The following is a 16,411-nucleotide window of genomic DNA, read 5'->3' on the forward strand; positions in this document are numbered from 1 at the left end:
TCAGCTCCCGGAGGAGGGTGTGCCCCGTCAAAGGCCAGAAGGCGGGAGTGTAAAGGAGCAGAGTGTGACCGAACTTGTCAAATATACAGACCGAGGGGGGCCCTGCAGGGGAAGGGGACGGCAGGTCCCGGGGCTGGGAAGGCCCTGCAGGACCCCAAGGCCTCAGCGGGACCCTGTCTCGACTCTGGGGTCAGCCGATCATCTGCAGCTGAGAGTGCCTGGGGATCCTCAGGGCAGCGCTGGGGTGGGTTTTGGTCACCTCGTCCTTAACCACCTCTTCCCTCTGAATTATTCCCACATACAAAAAAAACAGGATTCTTGAAAATGAGAGGTTGGACAGCTAAGTTGCTTCTTTGGAAGATCCCTAAGTCTTCCACAGCCTTTGCATTCAAAGATTTTTCAAACGTAATTTTCAATTGCCTCTGATTTTTAAATTAGGAAGGAAGATAATAAGGAAACCATATCTAACCTCCTCCCTCTTCAGTGGCATAAAGCTGGCAGCCTCCCCTCGTGCTTAACTCCCACTGAGTTGGAAATTCAGAGCTCTGTTAGGAAGGTACCGGAGCCGGGCTCAGGAGCAGGCATGAGAAATGCCCAAGCAGGAATAAAGATTTCTAGAGCAACCAAATCTTCTTAAAAACTCAATTCATTAAAACTACCCATCCTAATAAAAGATATTGAGTACACCTGAAACACGATACCGTAAATCAATATAGTTCAATTACAAAAAAAGATTTTGGAATGCCTTTCTTCACAAAAAAGATTAAGGAGTGTTCAGTAGATAGGATCCAGGGTGAACTGTGATCTGATGTACTTTACCCTCAACTCTGTAGGACCCTTTCCTAACAGTAACAAATGCTGTTAACTAATCCTGGCTTTGGAAAATGACAATTAACCTGCGGACAGAAACCTGAGGTGAAGAGAGCAGCTCAGAATACCTGAAGACCCAGGCGCCCACCAAGACCCTCAGCCTGGCACTGTGAAGTCAGCATGGAAACGAAAAGAAAAAAGCATAAATACATTGTTTTTGGTTATTAATGGTGCTAAAATCAAGTTCCGTAAATTATGTCTGGGAAAAGAAGAGAGCCTGGGGAGGCAGGAACCAGCAGCGTATGTAAGAGCGTAACTTACACTTTTTACTTTATAAGACTTTGTATTGTTCAAATAGCACGTATTTATTTAGCCTTTTAATGAATTTTTTTTTCAAGGGTCACTTATTCAGAAATAGTGTCACACTTTTGGAAAGTTTTACAAAACTGTCTTTCTCTTTTTTATCCTATCAAGCTCCTAATCATGCAAAGATTCAGTTAACTCAGCCCCTGCAAAATCGGGAACTTTATTTACACTGTGGCACTATATTGTCACCATAGCCATCTCCATCTTCAGTCAATTAAAATATACAATATCTATTAACAATTTACCTACCTCTTAGTTTTTAAAGCATTTTTATTCAAAAGTGGTCAATCTTTCCTTTTTTTTTAAAAAAAAAAATGCATTATCAAACAACCCCAGGTACACCCTAGGCAAAGATCACCTTAGCTGACAGAAAAGGGAACTAACATTTATTGAGCTCCCTTGTGCCAAGCACCACATTAGATTCATAACGAGGGCTTAATCATCTCAACAATTCAATGAGGTAAGCCTCATTATCCTTATTTTACAGGTGAGGAAACTAAAGTTCACAGGACTTAAGAAACTTGTCCACGTTCTCAATTAAGGGAAGGAATGTCAATTTAAACCTAGGTTCTTTACCTCTATAACTTGTACTCTTTCTACTGGTAACTTTTTACTGTTACAAGAGAAAACTTGGGCTCTGGGTAAAAGAGTGCCCATTCCATGTGAGTTCTGACATTCCTAAAACAGATGAAGCTTTTATTATCACTCTTAGCATCAAAAACTCATGCCCCAAATTCCTTACCTCCTCTGACTCTGGCAAAAGCTTAAGAAATTCTCGCAATGTCTCTGATCCATAGTGTTCACTCTTTCCTTGATGGATATCTTCCACGATGGATGGAGGAGACCTTGAAAAGACAACAATCAGATTCCATTTCACATTTGCTGGAGTGCCTAAGAAACACAAGCCAGTGGAAATGAAAACAGACCACCTCCACCCTCCTTCCCACCCCGGCTCCCTCCCTGTCTGACAGGTGGCCTTGTGTCAGTGACCGTAATGGCCCCCTGCCAGGGGACAAAGGGGGTCCTGACATGCCACAGACCCCTTCCACGGGAAACCACCCTCAGGCATCCCAGAGAGGCTAACAGTAGCATCTTCTTTGGGAGAAGAAAAGCAGTTTGGTCAACCTCCTGGAGCCAGAGTCCTCTCCTTTCCACGTTGCTGCTAAGTCACTTCAGTCATGTCCGAGTCTGTGCAACCCCACAGACAGCAGCCCACCAGGCTCCTCCATCCCTGGGATTCTCCAGGCAAGAACACTGGAGTGAGTTGCCATTTTCTTCTCCAGCGCATGAAAGTGAAAGGTGAAAGTGAAGTCGCTCAGTCGAGTCCAACTCTTAGCGACCCCATGGACTGTGGCCTACCAGGCTCCTCCGTCCATGGGATTTTCCAGGCAAGACTACTGGAGTGGGGTGCCATTGCCTTCTCCGCCTTTCCACGTTAACACACCTGAATTTAACCACTCTTTGACTCACTTGTCCATCCTCCACTAACAGGGCAACACCTCAGGTGAATTTGTAAATTCCCTGCCATGTCAGGCTTGAAGAGATGCCCCAAGGCAATTCTCCCTGAACTCCAAGCGACTAGATTATGCTTTTATGGAGGAAAACAGCAGAAAGGGACACACTTGGGGACTCTTTAAGACATGTGCCTAACACAATCTGAAGGGGTGAGGGATGCCTTTCCCTCATTAGAAGCTGCGTGTCAGCTCACACCCACAGAGTCTGATGCTGACAGCAGAGGTGTGACTAAAGTTTCAAATGTGTGCAAAAATCTTACTTCTTAAACTGCTTAAGAAATATCCCAATGTTCATGCTCCGTTTTGCATCCAAGAGAGTAATCTAGAAGAAAACACAAGACACATAAGATTGTTAAAAGTGTGAAGGAGAAGAGCTGGAGACTGCTGAGCTTGTGCTCTGGAGCCCAGGAGCCACAACTACCGAGCCCCGCGCATGGCAGCTGCTGAAGCCCCAGCGCCCTGGAGCCCGTGCTCCGCAGCGAGAGAGGCCACCTGCAACGAGCGGCCTGCACCCCACAGCTAGAGGGGAGCCCCGCGTGCGGCAACCAGAGCAGAGCCCACACAGCAGCGAAGACCCGGCACAGCCGAAATAAATAAAATGATTTCCTAAAAAAGAGTCGGAGAAGAGAATTAAGACCTATCAAAATACAACATAATGTATTAATATGAGAATAATTTTCATGTATTAAAGTAACAGAATAATTCCCAGTATGTAATTCTGCAGACTGATACCTAATATAGCTTCAAAATATTATCTCGCCAAGCTTTCTGCAATATTTCCTTAATGGTAACAATCATATATATATATATTTGTATATATAACAATCATATATATATATAACGATTATATATATAATCGTTTTATATATATATATATATATATATATATATATATATATATATATATGTATGTTTTGGCCAAGCTGCAGGGCTTGGGGACCTGTTTCTTGACCAGGTATTGAATCTGGGCCCAAAGCAGTGAAAGCACTGAGCTAACCACTGGACCACCAGGGAATTCCCATACAGATCTATTTTAATATTGCATAATCTTAAATAAACTATATCAACATTTTCTAAATTTTACAGTTTCCTCTTAGAACAACACAGCCCATATTTAAAAGCCCCAATTTGGAAATAGCTGTCTTAGCATAGCAAGAATCATATGAGATTTGAACTCTGAAGATATTGCGGCATGAGCTCCAACCCTGATTTAGGGATGTTAAAAGACCAACACTGTTATTTTCAGAAACGTAATAAAATTCTTAGTATTTTTCTAAACAAAAATTTTATTTTCATTCAAAGAGACTACATAGATCCAGTAGCCCTTTTAAAGGAGGAGGTAAGAAAGTGTCCACTTTTTTCAGAATTTATAAGGGAAAACTTCTAGGCTGTATTTTACCAAGTCTAAGATGCTTTGTTTCTTGGCATGCGAGCATTTCCGGAATCCTCGCACCATCCCGCTCCATCCACAGGGACGTGAGTCAACCCCCTGTCCAGCGTGTCCTGCCCATTAGTCATTCAGTAGCTATGGGTTATGAGGTCACTGGCATGGTACAGCAGCGCTTGCATCCGCAATGCTTGCTCGTTTTACTTGGTAATGGCCCCAAAGCACAAGCGTGGTTACACTGGCAACTCAGGTATGCCAAAGAGAGGCTGTAAAGAGCTTCCTTTAAGTGAAAAGGTGAAAGTTCTTAACTTAATAAGGAAAGAAAAAAACTCATTTGCTAAGGTTGCTAAGATCTATGGTCAGAAAGAATCTCCCACCCATGAAATTGTGAAGAAGGAAAAAGAAATCCCTCCTAGCTTTGCTGCTGCACCTTAAACTGCAGAAGTCACAGCCACAGTGCCTAAGTGCTTCATTACGCTGGAAAAGGCATTTCATTTGTGCCAGATACTTTGAGAGAGACCACATTCACATAACTTTAATTACAATACATTATTACTCATGAAACAAAAATTCATATTCTAAGGCAAATCAAGGAAAATGTGAACAAATTTTTTTCTCTGCTCTTTGGCCTCCTCTTTCTCCTCTAGTGTGAATTGTGTATCTGTTTTACGCATCGACCAAAACTCCCCATCGGCAGAAATACCTGCTCACCCATAAAAGGCAACATTCTCTTGGCATCAACGAGATAACTCCTTAGGAGATAACCTTCCTTCTCAGTCTTGTAAGGGGCCACCATGACCCGTCACCCACTTTGTATGGGTGGATCTGGATTGGGTAGAATGCACAGCCCTCAGTCTCAAAACCTGATACAACTGTGCTTTTATATCTAATGAGAGGAGCAGCTCTCAGAGCTTTCTGAGAGGCTGTTCCCGGGGTATAGTCCTCAATTTGGCGCAAATAAAATTTTGTCTTTTTTAGATAAACTTTGTTCAGCAACATCATAACCGTTCTATTTTACTATTCCGTATTGTTAAGTTCCTACTGTGCCTAACCGATATTAGAATTTATCACAGTTGTGTATGTACCGGGAGAAACACAGTACAGATCTTCCGCAGCTTATGTCCCGAGAAACCCATCACGAGCTAAAATACTGAAAGTCCACGTCACACACCTAAACGGCTGACATCACAGCATAGCGCAGCCTGCTTTAAAAGTGTTCAGAACCTTTGCGTGAGCCTACAGTTGAGCAAAGTCATCTAACACAAAGACCATTTTATAATGGAGTGCTGAACACCTCCTGGAACTGACGGAACGCTGTACTGGAAGTGCAAAACAACGTCTGGCAGCGCGCCGGCTTCTTCCTCTCGAGATGGCTTGGCTGCCGGGAGCGGCCGCACGCCCACTGCCCGGTCTCGGAAGACGGGACTGTGCCGCAGACGGCCAGCGCGGAGAGCAGACCTCAAAAGCCCAAGCACGGCTTCTACTGAGTGTCTATTGCTTCCATACCATCGTAAGGTTGAAAAACCTTAAGTCAAAAACATCATGGGACCATCTGTATATACAGAGTTTGGTACTGTTCATGGTTTCAGGCATCCACCCGGGTCTTGGAAAGCATTCCCTGCAGACACAGGAAAACTACTGTAATAACTGGGGAGGGCTTATCAGATTGGAAATCTGATTCTTTTATAGAAGGGAGTAGTAGTGTCAGTCACTCAGACGTGTCCAACTCTCTGCGACCCGTGGACTGTACCCCGCCAGGCTCCTCTGTCCACAGGATTCTCCCGGGGAGAATACTGGAGTGGGTTGCCATGCCCTCCTCCAGGGGATCTTCCCTACCCCAGGATCCAACCCGTGTCTTCTGCATTGCAGGCAGATTCTTTACTGTCCGAGCCATCAGGGAAGCCCCTTTTTAGGGGGTGGGTATTATTAAACACAGAAGCCATTTCTTTGGAAGTAAATATCCAGCCAGAATACCTGGAGGAAAGATAACCTTAAAATTCTCCCATTTTTTCCATTTGTTTTTTGGAGGAGGGAGACTAGCTAAATAGGAACGCTCTTTCTTTCCAAATGTATGTGATTCATTGTGAACAGAAAAGAATCAGGTTTCAGATTAAATTCCTGATCTCTGGGCCTGCTTCTAAGCTTATAAGAGGCAGCAAGATTGTTAACCAAAGTTAATGGGACTTCCTGGCTAGAAGGTTAAATTTTTACAAGAGTATGGTTGCCTGCTTTTGAAGACTAATCTTAAACAATCACATTATTTACTATCTGAGGGGTTTATTTCATCTTAACACAATCACCTGCCAGCTGTAAAATAAACTCCTAAGCTAAAAGGACAGGCTCCTTATTGGAATCGTACCCAGGGATTACAGTTCAAGTTCAGTGTGAAGGGAGGGGAGAGGAGATGGGAGAGAAAGTCACACTTCACATCCCCTAAGAGGAGAGCTTACACCAAAAAGAGGAATCCGGATTTCAGACAGAGAACGATGTGGTTATTAGAATTCACAACTAAAAATTAAGAGCATGCACACTGATCTGAAGAGCTTTTACTGCGTTCATATCTACCCAGAATGGGGACAAACCTTCTTTTTCGACTACTGCCTCCTGCTATATCTAACCTTGACGGCAGCACCCTCGCCCAGCCCTGCCCTCAGCCTCTTCACCCGTAACCCTCGGGACCCCGTGCGCTCAGTCTGGACCCACTGCTGCTGCTGTTGGGAAAGCAGGTGGAGAAATCACTGTCATTGTTCCTATTTCACAGATAAGGAGACTGAGCCTCAGGGGTGTCATTTTAAACCTTCCCAGAGCAGCAGGCTCTCTCTGGTTCCTGCTCACCTATTTCTTAGGACCTTCCCTTCTGCTGAGGATACAGGAACACAGAGAAACAGCGAAGGTCCCCACCAGCCTAGTATTCACACTGAGATGCTTTTCCAGGAATGGGGGCAGGTCTGCAGAGATTGGTCCATAGGCCTGGCCAAAGCCCCAGTGACCCCAGGGCTGTTCCGTGGGACAGACGACAGCACCCAGGTTCTGGGAGCAGAGCTCTGAGCCGGGCGGGGGGGGGGGGGGGGGGCGCAGCACAGGGGCCATGCCTGGGGCAGCAGCAGTCTCCACAGCCTGAAGTGAAGCTTCAGAACCTGGTCTGTCATTAGAGGGGCTCCTAGGGGAATGCCTGGGTTGGCCAGCACCGAGCATCTTAAAGGGAAACCGGCGCCCAGGGCCTCCTGCAAAGAACAGCAAAGTGAGGCGGCCGAGAACCCGGTGGGGACGGCGCCCTTCCCCCCAGGCCTCCTCAGCTGTGCCCAGTGTGGGCAGCCTCCTCTCAGAGGGCATCGCCTGCGAGCCTCCCAAAGCGGTGTTATCACACAGTCCTCTGAAGAGGGTTATCAGGACGCGTGTAAATTAGCTTATCTCACTTCCCCAAAGGCTGGCCGGAGGTTCAGATACCCGGCAATGTGGGGCAGGAGGTGCTGGTGCTCTGAGTCACCCCCAGGAGTGCACTCCAGCAGCCCAAGAACAGGGTCACTGACCTGGCCCCTCCCTCCCCACCAGTTCTGTCAATTCTATCAACTCCTCGGGACACCACAGCCCGCCACACCCGTGCCCTCGGCATGCACAGAGCTCGTGACCATTCCCAGGAGGGGCCTGCCTGCGAGATCACTACCCCCGGTGCACAGGGGAGCTGAGATGCGAGGGCAGGAGCCCAGCAGCTCTAGGAACAGCCTCCCTGCAGGCCACCAGGGCCAGGGCTCAGGCCCCTCTGCAGCCCTGAGACAGCGATGCTGTCTCCGTGCTCAGGGAAGCTGGTGAAACCTCCAGCTAAGCACTTCGCCTTTCTCCTACCATTCTTATACTCTCATCCACCTGCTCCAAACTCTGCCTCTCATATTTATTTCAGGAAGAAGAAACTTTCCTTTTAAATTGTGGTGGAACACACACGTGCTGTGCTGTGCTGAGTCACTCAGTCGTGTCTGACTCTTTGTGACCCCGTGGACTGCAGCCCGCCAGGCGCCTCTGTCCATGGGATTCTCCAGGCAAGAGTACTGCAGTGGGTTGCCATGCCCTCCTCTAGGGGATCTTCCCTGACCAGGGATAAAACCCAGGTCTCCTGCATGGCAGGAGGATTCTTTACCAGTTGAGCCACCCAGGAAGCCCCAAAATACACATAACAGTTACCATTTTACCATAACAGGTAACCATGTTTTAAGTGTACAGTTCAGCGGTAATAGGTACACTCACACTATCATGTAAACATCTCCAGAACCCTTCATCTTGCAAACTGAGGCTCCATCCCCATTACACACTAACCTCCCCTCCCCACCGCTGGAGGCCACCTCTTACTTGTGTCAGACTTCAGAACATTCTGGGACTAGAACAGAAGCTGACAAAGAATGACTGATACCTGAATTACTATGTGGGAAAATAACATTACTGTTCACAAATTTAGAAAAGCCAGTCTTCCTTCCTCCCTCTCTCTGTCCCGTCCTCCCTTTTTCTGATAAGCAATTTTAATTCTTTCTTATGTGGTATGAGTAACGAACAGTAATTGTAACATTACTACAGACACCACAATGAATGACCTCAAGTGTTTCAACGTTTACATTTTTTTTTAAATTTCAGTTTTATGGACATGTAATTGAGAAATAAAACTGTAAGAAATTTAAGGAATACATGGTGATTTGATATATATACACACACTGTATGCTGATATACATTCTCCTCATTTAGTTAAATAACATCCATCACCTAACATACTTCTTTTTTGTGTGTGTGTAGAGTGAGGTTCTCAGAGAAGGCAATGGCACCCCACTCCAGTACTCTTGCCTGGAAAATCCCATGGGCGGAGGAGCCTGGTGGGCTGCAGTCCCTGGGGTCGAGAAGTCAGACAGGACTGAGCGACTTTACTTTCACTTTTCACTTTCATGCATTGGAGAAGGAAATGGCAACCCACTCCAGTGTCCTTGCCTGGAGAATCTCAGGGACAGGGGAGCCTGGTGGGCTGCCGTCTATGGGGTCTCACAGAGTCGGACACGACTGAAGCGACTTAGCAGCAGCAGCAGCAGCAGCAGAATGAAGTTCTACTCTCTTAGCAAATACAGTGTTATCAACTAGTCACCAGGTTCCACATTATGTCCTCAGACCCCATTCATCTCACAGTTTTCTCTGTGAACACCTATTTTGACCCATCATACTGATGTCTTTGGGGCCTCCTTGTTGGCTCAGAGATTAAAGCGTCTGCCTGGAATGTGGGAGACCCAGGTTCGATCCCTGGGTCGGGAAGATCCCCTGGAGAAGGAAATGGCAACCCACTCCAGTACTCTTGCCTGGAAAATCCCATGGAGGGAGGAGCCTGGCGGGCTATAGTCCATGGGGTCCCAAAGAGTCAGACACGACTGAGCGACAGACTACTACTTCTACCACTGATGTCTTATGAGACAGTCCCTTTGCTCCTTTGGCTCACTTCTGGCAGTTCAGTTTACTTTCTTTGGAGGAGACCAGATGGCTAGGACTGTCTTGCCCTTCAGAGCATTTCAGATTCTGTAGGGACACAAAGGCAGCCCTAAGTAACCAGCTCTGGGGGGCTGAAGAGCAACGCTAACAGATGGACAGGGGCTTCTCAGACCTGAAACCACTAAACTCAGGAAAGAAGATGGAGTTTGAGTTGAATTTCTTTATTACTACCCCAATAACATGGTTTGTTATTTCTAGCTACTTTATTGCAATTTATTATTGTAGCATCTGTAGCCTCTTCAAGTTAATTTTTAGCTAACAAAGATACACAGACAGTATTTCATAACCTTTTCCCCCTTACTAAATGTTCTAATTTACTATTTTAGATGTTGCTCTTCCTAAATTTAGCCATTCTCAAATCCAGTTCTTCCCTGTCTCCCAGTAACTTCTTCCTTCAGAGTGTAATGGAACTGATTTGTAATGCTTTATAAGCTTTATAAGTTGACCAGCCAACCGCATAATGGCAGGTCATTTCTGTAGGAGGTTATTACATTTCAAGGGGACGTAATCGGATCCGTGGCATGTCCCAGTCTCCAGAACTGTGAGCTGTGTGGCAGCAGGTTGGCAAGCCCCACTTCCAGGCTCAGGACGGGCCTCCTCGGCTGTACAGGCTCCCTGCGTGTGCTTCAGTTTGCACAGTTTCAGCCCTGGACCCCACTTCCTACTGAGGGAATCAGGCGATGCATCACTGGACTATTAGACTACCATTCTGCTGGGCTGTAGCTTCTCTAGAAGAAAATCTAACAAGGGAATAAAATAGCATGTACTGTATTCTTTCGCCAAAAAAAAAGACGTATGTGTGGTATGTGTGATACTTCTTACTCTGAACCGTGTTGGAGATAGCACGAGAACTGGAAATGAATTCTGGACCCCTGTGGTGTGACGGTATTACCTAATCGACCCTTAAATCCATCTACCTTCTCTACCTATCCTGAGTGCTGAAGAGCTGAAGAGTTAGATCACCTTATAATACAGTCATGGTGATTTCATTTTTCTTTCTAGACAGCTGTCTCTCAGATTAGGACCTACACGTGTTAAAAGATATCTGCGCACCCACCATTCACGGCAGCATTATTCACAAAAACCAAAAGGTGGGAGCGACCCAAGTGTCCATCAAGGATGACTAGATAAACAAAACGCGATGGACATGTGCCTGCATGCTCAGTCACTCAGTCGTGTCCGACTCTCTGTGACCCTCTGGACGGTCTGTCCAGGCTCCTCTGTCCATGGGATTCTCCAGGCAAGAGTCCTGGAGTGGGTTGCCATGTCCTCCTCCAGGGGATCTTCTTCACCCAGAGATCAAAACTGAGTCTCCTACAACTCCTGACTTTGCAGGCGGAATCTTTTACCACTGAGCCACCTGCGAAACCCTGTGATATATACATGCGATGGAATATTAGCCTGAAAGTTCTGGCACGTGTTACAACATGGGTGAACCCTGAAAACATTGTGCTAAGTGAAACAGTCCGGTCACAAAAAGACAAATACTGTGCGAGGTACCTAGGGTGGTGAGACTCACAGAGACAGAAGGGGAAGGGTGGCTGCCAGCGGCGAGGGGAGAGGACAGGGGGACAGTTTTCAGTTTGCAAGATGCCAGTACTTCTGTGGATGGATGGCGACGGCAGCCGTTCAACATCGTGAGTGTTTCCATGCTCCTAAACGATACACTTAAAAACTGTTCAGAGAGGCTTCCCTCATGGTCCAGTGGCTAAGACTTTGCGCTTCCAGTGCAGGGGGCCCAGGTTCAGTCTTTGGTCGGGAAAGCAGATCCCACATGCTGCAACTAAGACCTGGCACTGCCAAATCAATAAAGCGTTTTAAAAAATTTTAAGAGGGTGAATGTTATGCTATGTACATATCACCACAATTTAAAGTATAATTATTCACTTTCAGGTTTTGTGTTATTTTTAACTTAAAGAAAAAAAAAGAAAGAAAGAAAAGAAAAGATGTACCTAGAGTTAAGGGCGGGGAAGAGAAAGACTCTTTTACCTGAATTTTAGATCTGGCCTAAGATACAGATACAGACATTTCTGCTTCTGCCTTAGTTGGGAAAAGATGTTACAAGCCCCTCCTGTTCCTTCCATCAGAGTGGGTCTTAATCCCTCTTGAAATCACAAACATCCAGCAGCAAGCTCGGTACAGCCTCTTGAACGCCTGGCCGGCAGCCTCCCTGAGGGCCCGATTGGCCAGGCTCCCTTCTGTCTGTGATGGGCTTTCCTGAGACACGTGTTCTGACTCCGGGCCCCCATCCGCTCTTTCCTTCAAAGTGCTGGCAGGCCAGCAAGCAGAGCCGGGGAACAACGGTGAGGATGACCTACTGTCCAGCAGGCGCCTCTGCTGGAAGTCAGGTCACAGGCCAGGGCACTGAAGAAACGACTTCCTGCTCCTTCTGCTACTGAAGCGATGCGCTCAGAAATCAAAGAGATTTCTGAGAGAGAGCAGGGAAAGCAGCGAGCAGGGAAAGCCAGGACGCTGAGCATGTCCTGGAGACCTCCTCGCACACGCCTCTCAGCTCACGCCTAATTCCACTCCTAGGGTTCTCCGCATTTCATAAAAACTTGGCTGTTTCAACAGGGGACCACACAGCCAGTTTCAAGGGCCCCCAGACAGAGAAAAGAGGTCAATACTGCCAGCTCAAGAATTCAGTAATGTGGAGAGCTACTACTTCATTCCAGAGCCCTGCCCATTCTCCTATCTAGTCAGCTCTATCTCTAACAAATTTTCCTTGCTCCTTTCCAACAGATTAAAAAATAATGCATTTCTATTGCCCCTATTTTGGGGGGTGTCAATGTTCTTTTCCCGCTTGGTTTCCTAATTACTTCTTCCAGCAAGTAGAGTTGTCTTAGTTTTCCTTCATGTTTCTAAACAGAGAATACTTACAAAGGTCATTTTGCCTCAGTTTCTGTGAGACATGGTGACCTGTTTCTCTGGGGCCATGCTTTCACTTAACTTTTCAGAACTTGCTAGCTTTCTATTTTTCTCAAAGTAACGCAGTTCGTGTTCACTGGAAACGCGCTTTGTAGAAAGTCTATCTGAAAATAGCGTTATGCTTTAGCTGTCAGAAATCTCCCTTCCACAATGGCCAAAATTTAATTAGGAGGCCAGAGGAATAAAGACCACCCCCAAAACACGTGTGGAAAGAAAACTGGAGGGGAAAACAAAGATAAGTGTCTAAGGATGTACATTACTTAATGATGCTATTTAATAAAAGACATTTTGTCTCAGAGAGCTCCAGTGAATGTCAAGTAACTGAGTTCAGAAGCGCAGGGTTCTGTTTCAGTGGAGCTCTTCCTCCCGGGGTGCAGGGAGGGGCGTGGGACATGCAGATGTGCTGGAGGCAGGGCTGGGCTGGGAGGCCAGCAAGGCCCCAGACAGCATGTTCTCCGCATGAGGTCATGGTCCTCTGGGATGTCTGGGAGGATACGGCTCGCAGGCCTCATACACTGTCTTGCTGCTTAGCTCAGGCTCATCATATAGGGCCCTCCTTTCATTTTCAGGGCATGTTCACTCGGGTTATCTCATTTCTCGGTGCCTCTAGCAGGTCTGGGAATGGAGGCAAATACCCAAACACAAAACCGCGCAGCACGAGGAGCCGCGCCCCGCCGCGGGCCACTCTTACCTCTTCTCTGGCCTCCCTGGAGGACGAGTGTAAAGAGCCTCCCCTCCTGGAAGGGGGAGCCATGGTGGCATCTTCCTGCTGCCCAAACAGCTCCTCCACGGTCTTGGTGTCGATCTGGTAGCGATGCTGCTGGCTGGCTGCCAAGGTCCAGATGTTGGTTTTGCCCCGAACTTGCTCTTCTGGAATGGTTTTCCAATAAAAGCTTCTCATCCGCTTTTTCTTACCAAGCTGGCTGTAGCCGTTCAGGTGAGAGTTTGGGGGTAGTCCCGGAGGAGGTGGGGGCCCCGGAGGTCCCCCTGGCAGCGGAGGGGGAGGGGGCGGGGAGGGGGGAAGCCCCTCCCCCGAGTAGGGACCGAGCGGCGGTGGCGGGGGAGGCGGCGGGGGCGGCGCCTGCGCAGTCATGAAGCCGGCTGCCGTGGCGGTGTTCCCATTGCCTTTATCGCTGACCAAGGAGACACAGTTCATAACATGCATAGCACCGCCGCCTTCTCAGGAGGCAGTTTCTTGCCCCTGGGGAAGCAGACACAGCCATCAAACTAGTGCCATGCTTTTCCATCTGCTAGTAGGCCGCCAGAGAAAAGGCAGCGGGGTGGTGTGTCCTCTTCCAAACCTGCAAAGATAAGACACCTTTCAGTTCCGTTCAGGAGAACACTGATACACGGCGACTCCCTTCCCAGGCCACTGCCAGTCCTCCCAGAGTAGCTGGATGTTAAAATCAATGAGGGGCCGCACGTCCAGAAGAGCACGGAAAGGGCCTAATAGCTTTCTAAACGTGAACCAAATTTTACTACCTCGAAATGCTGCCAAAGCAGCAATGGTAAACCCCACCTGGAAACCTTCCATTCACCAATAAAACACATATTTACCAAGAACCTGCGATAGGTTCAGCTCACTTTCTGAATAAGCTACTTGTTCACTAACTGGCTTGTTTCCTTGGGGCAGCGGATCTCCCATCCCTGGGGAAATTACCCAGATGGCTGCAGCCTTAGTGACTCTGCCTTTCTCCAGCAGGGACATGTCCCCGGGTCAGAGGGTCAAAGGGCATCCTTCACCTTGCACATATGATAAACTAATGGCCAAACCTTCTCCCAGAATCAAGGCCACCATCTTCCACCTATACTTGGTGATGCTGCTTCTCCGCAGAGGAAAGAATGCCAGGCATGAAAATGAAAGGTTCTAGCTCTAAACCCAGCTTTCTTGCGTACAATTTTAGAAGGGCCACTTCCCCTCACTAGACTTGGGCTTTCTCGTTTGTAAATTTAGGAGGCTGGGATTGACTTCCACGCTCGCTCCCGCAGCAGCGCTTTCGGGCCTCTGTTAAGACACTCTGAGCACCATCAGAGCGCTTCTCTGCCTCTTCTGCTCCATCTGAGACTACTGGCAGAGCAGACACCTGCACAAGAGGGGAGGTGCCCGAACCACGCCTGTCACATGTCTACCCCTCATCCGCTCAGTCACGGGCTTATCTCAGTGGCTTGTGTTTTTATTGACCTTTAAATGTTTGGTTTTGGTGTGAAGCTGTTGCGGAATCTGGTGTGAAAACAGGGGTCAAAACAACTACATTTCTTCAGCTATGAGGACAGGTGAGTGGAGATACAGAGCACAGGGCCCTGAGCAGGCTGTGGCGTGTGCACCCAAGTGTGTGGGTGTGTAACAGGGGGCTGTTCTGTCCAGGTGACAAAGGATCCCAGGGAGGGGCATTTTAGCCTGGACTTCTGAGAGGAATCACCCTTCTACAGCACTCACTTACGCACCTTCCTCCAACAGAGCAGAATTCTACAGGAGTAAGTGTTATTAAACGTTTCACACAGAATCACACACAAATGGCAGGCCTGCCTCGGGAGGAGGAGGGAAGACTCCAAAGCAGAGTCTCTTCCTCAGATGCTAGGTCTGCTACTTCTTTGGGGGTGCAACCTGGGCTGAAGTAGATTATTTAACTTACCTTTCAGCACCCTCCTCTGTACTCCACACTGTAAGCATATACCATTCCATTGGTTCGTATGAGATAAATGAGCACATACATGTACACCCTTACCAAGACTCCTGCTATGTGGTTAGCTATTACTCACAACTGGTATCAGATGCATATACAATTTCTCTTTATTTTCACAAGTACTGCGTTTGCTTTAAAATAATTATTGGGTTTATAAGTAAAATGCTAAGTTGCCCTTGGCTACTAGAAACATACCTTTAATATTTCCAGTCTCTGCTTTCTAAGTCACTAGGTTTGTGACCTTTGTCCCTTCTCAATACTTAGTGATTGTGTATTACATTTCTACACAAGAACAAATGTTTTTATGAAACATTTAAATATTTAAGTTCTGAAAATTATATATGGGTAGAAAACAGGATAATTGGATAACTTTTTTTAGCATTTTAAACACTCTTAAGTGCACATCAGTGGCATTAAGTACATTCACATTGTTGTGTGAAGTGTCATCATGGGATAATATTTTAGAAAGTAAAACTGAAAATATTTATCCAAGCCAATTTACAACTCACTAGAGATGCAACCAGCTTTTAAAAGGAATTTTCATAATTATCATTAGGGGCGTAACTAGGCTGTTTTCATAGTTGGCACCCCTAAAGCAAATGACTCATTGTCAATTACAGTTTATAGTTATATTTGAACTCTTCTTCTCTCAAGACTGTACAGGTAATCTTGGCAGTTTATCCTTACATATTTTAAAATACTTCTGTACATGAAATATCTCATACATAGAAGAATTGCTAATCCTCCAATTCACCTCCAATTCCAGATATGCTGACTTGTTTATAGATTATCCCTGTTAAGAATGGTGATGAGCTAAAAATGTCCCCATCCTAGAAAGAAGTAACTCATTCGGTGCTGTGTTAGAATATCCACAGCTGTGCCATTAAGCCTCCCATAGCTAATGTGAAGATACTAATAAAGAGAGAGAAAGACTATGCCCTCAAAGGTCGTGCAACAACACTGTCTCCTAATACCAAAGCCCCAAGCACATAGGTTCTTTTGAGTATAGCCTTTTCTGCAGAGGAAGTACAAGCTTTAAGCTTGTCAAAGTAAAAAGTGACACTAGTTGGTTTTGCATGGGCAGGATTCTAACCACTATTCTGTCTTGAGAAAGAATGCTATTTTAGACAGTTAAAGGAACAAAAGAAAATTTACAACATTGTGCCTGGTATGTTGTCTGGCTAATTTTTTCCCAGGGTAACATACAAGGA

General features: G+C 46.6%; 1 protein-coding gene across 2 annotated transcripts in view; it reads right to left on the reverse strand.

Moving 5' to 3' along the window:
* Positions 1-16,411, reverse strand: part of FHDC1 (FH2 domain containing 1) — a 42,235-nt gene that overhangs the window by 22,606 nt on the left and 3,218 nt on the right. For both annotated transcript variants that reach the window (XM_069556668.1, XM_069556667.1), the window contains exons 2-4: positions 13,208-13,817; positions 2,951-3,012; positions 1,919-2,021 (exon numbers count right to left, since the gene is read on the reverse strand). In XM_069556668.1, the coding sequence (XP_069412769.1) occupies positions 1,919-2,021; positions 2,951-3,012; positions 13,208-13,681 (639 nt within the window). In that variant the 5' untranslated portion in view covers positions 13,682-13,817. The remainder of the gene's footprint in view (positions 1-1,918; positions 2,022-2,950; positions 3,013-13,207; positions 13,818-16,411) is intronic.

The sequence above is a fragment of the Ovis canadensis genome, chromosome 17, assembly GCF_042477335.2.
Source record: "Ovis canadensis isolate MfBH-ARS-UI-01 breed Bighorn chromosome 17, ARS-UI_OviCan_v2, whole genome shotgun sequence".
NCBI classification, from domain to species: Eukaryota; Metazoa; Chordata; class Mammalia; order Artiodactyla; family Bovidae; genus Ovis; species Ovis canadensis.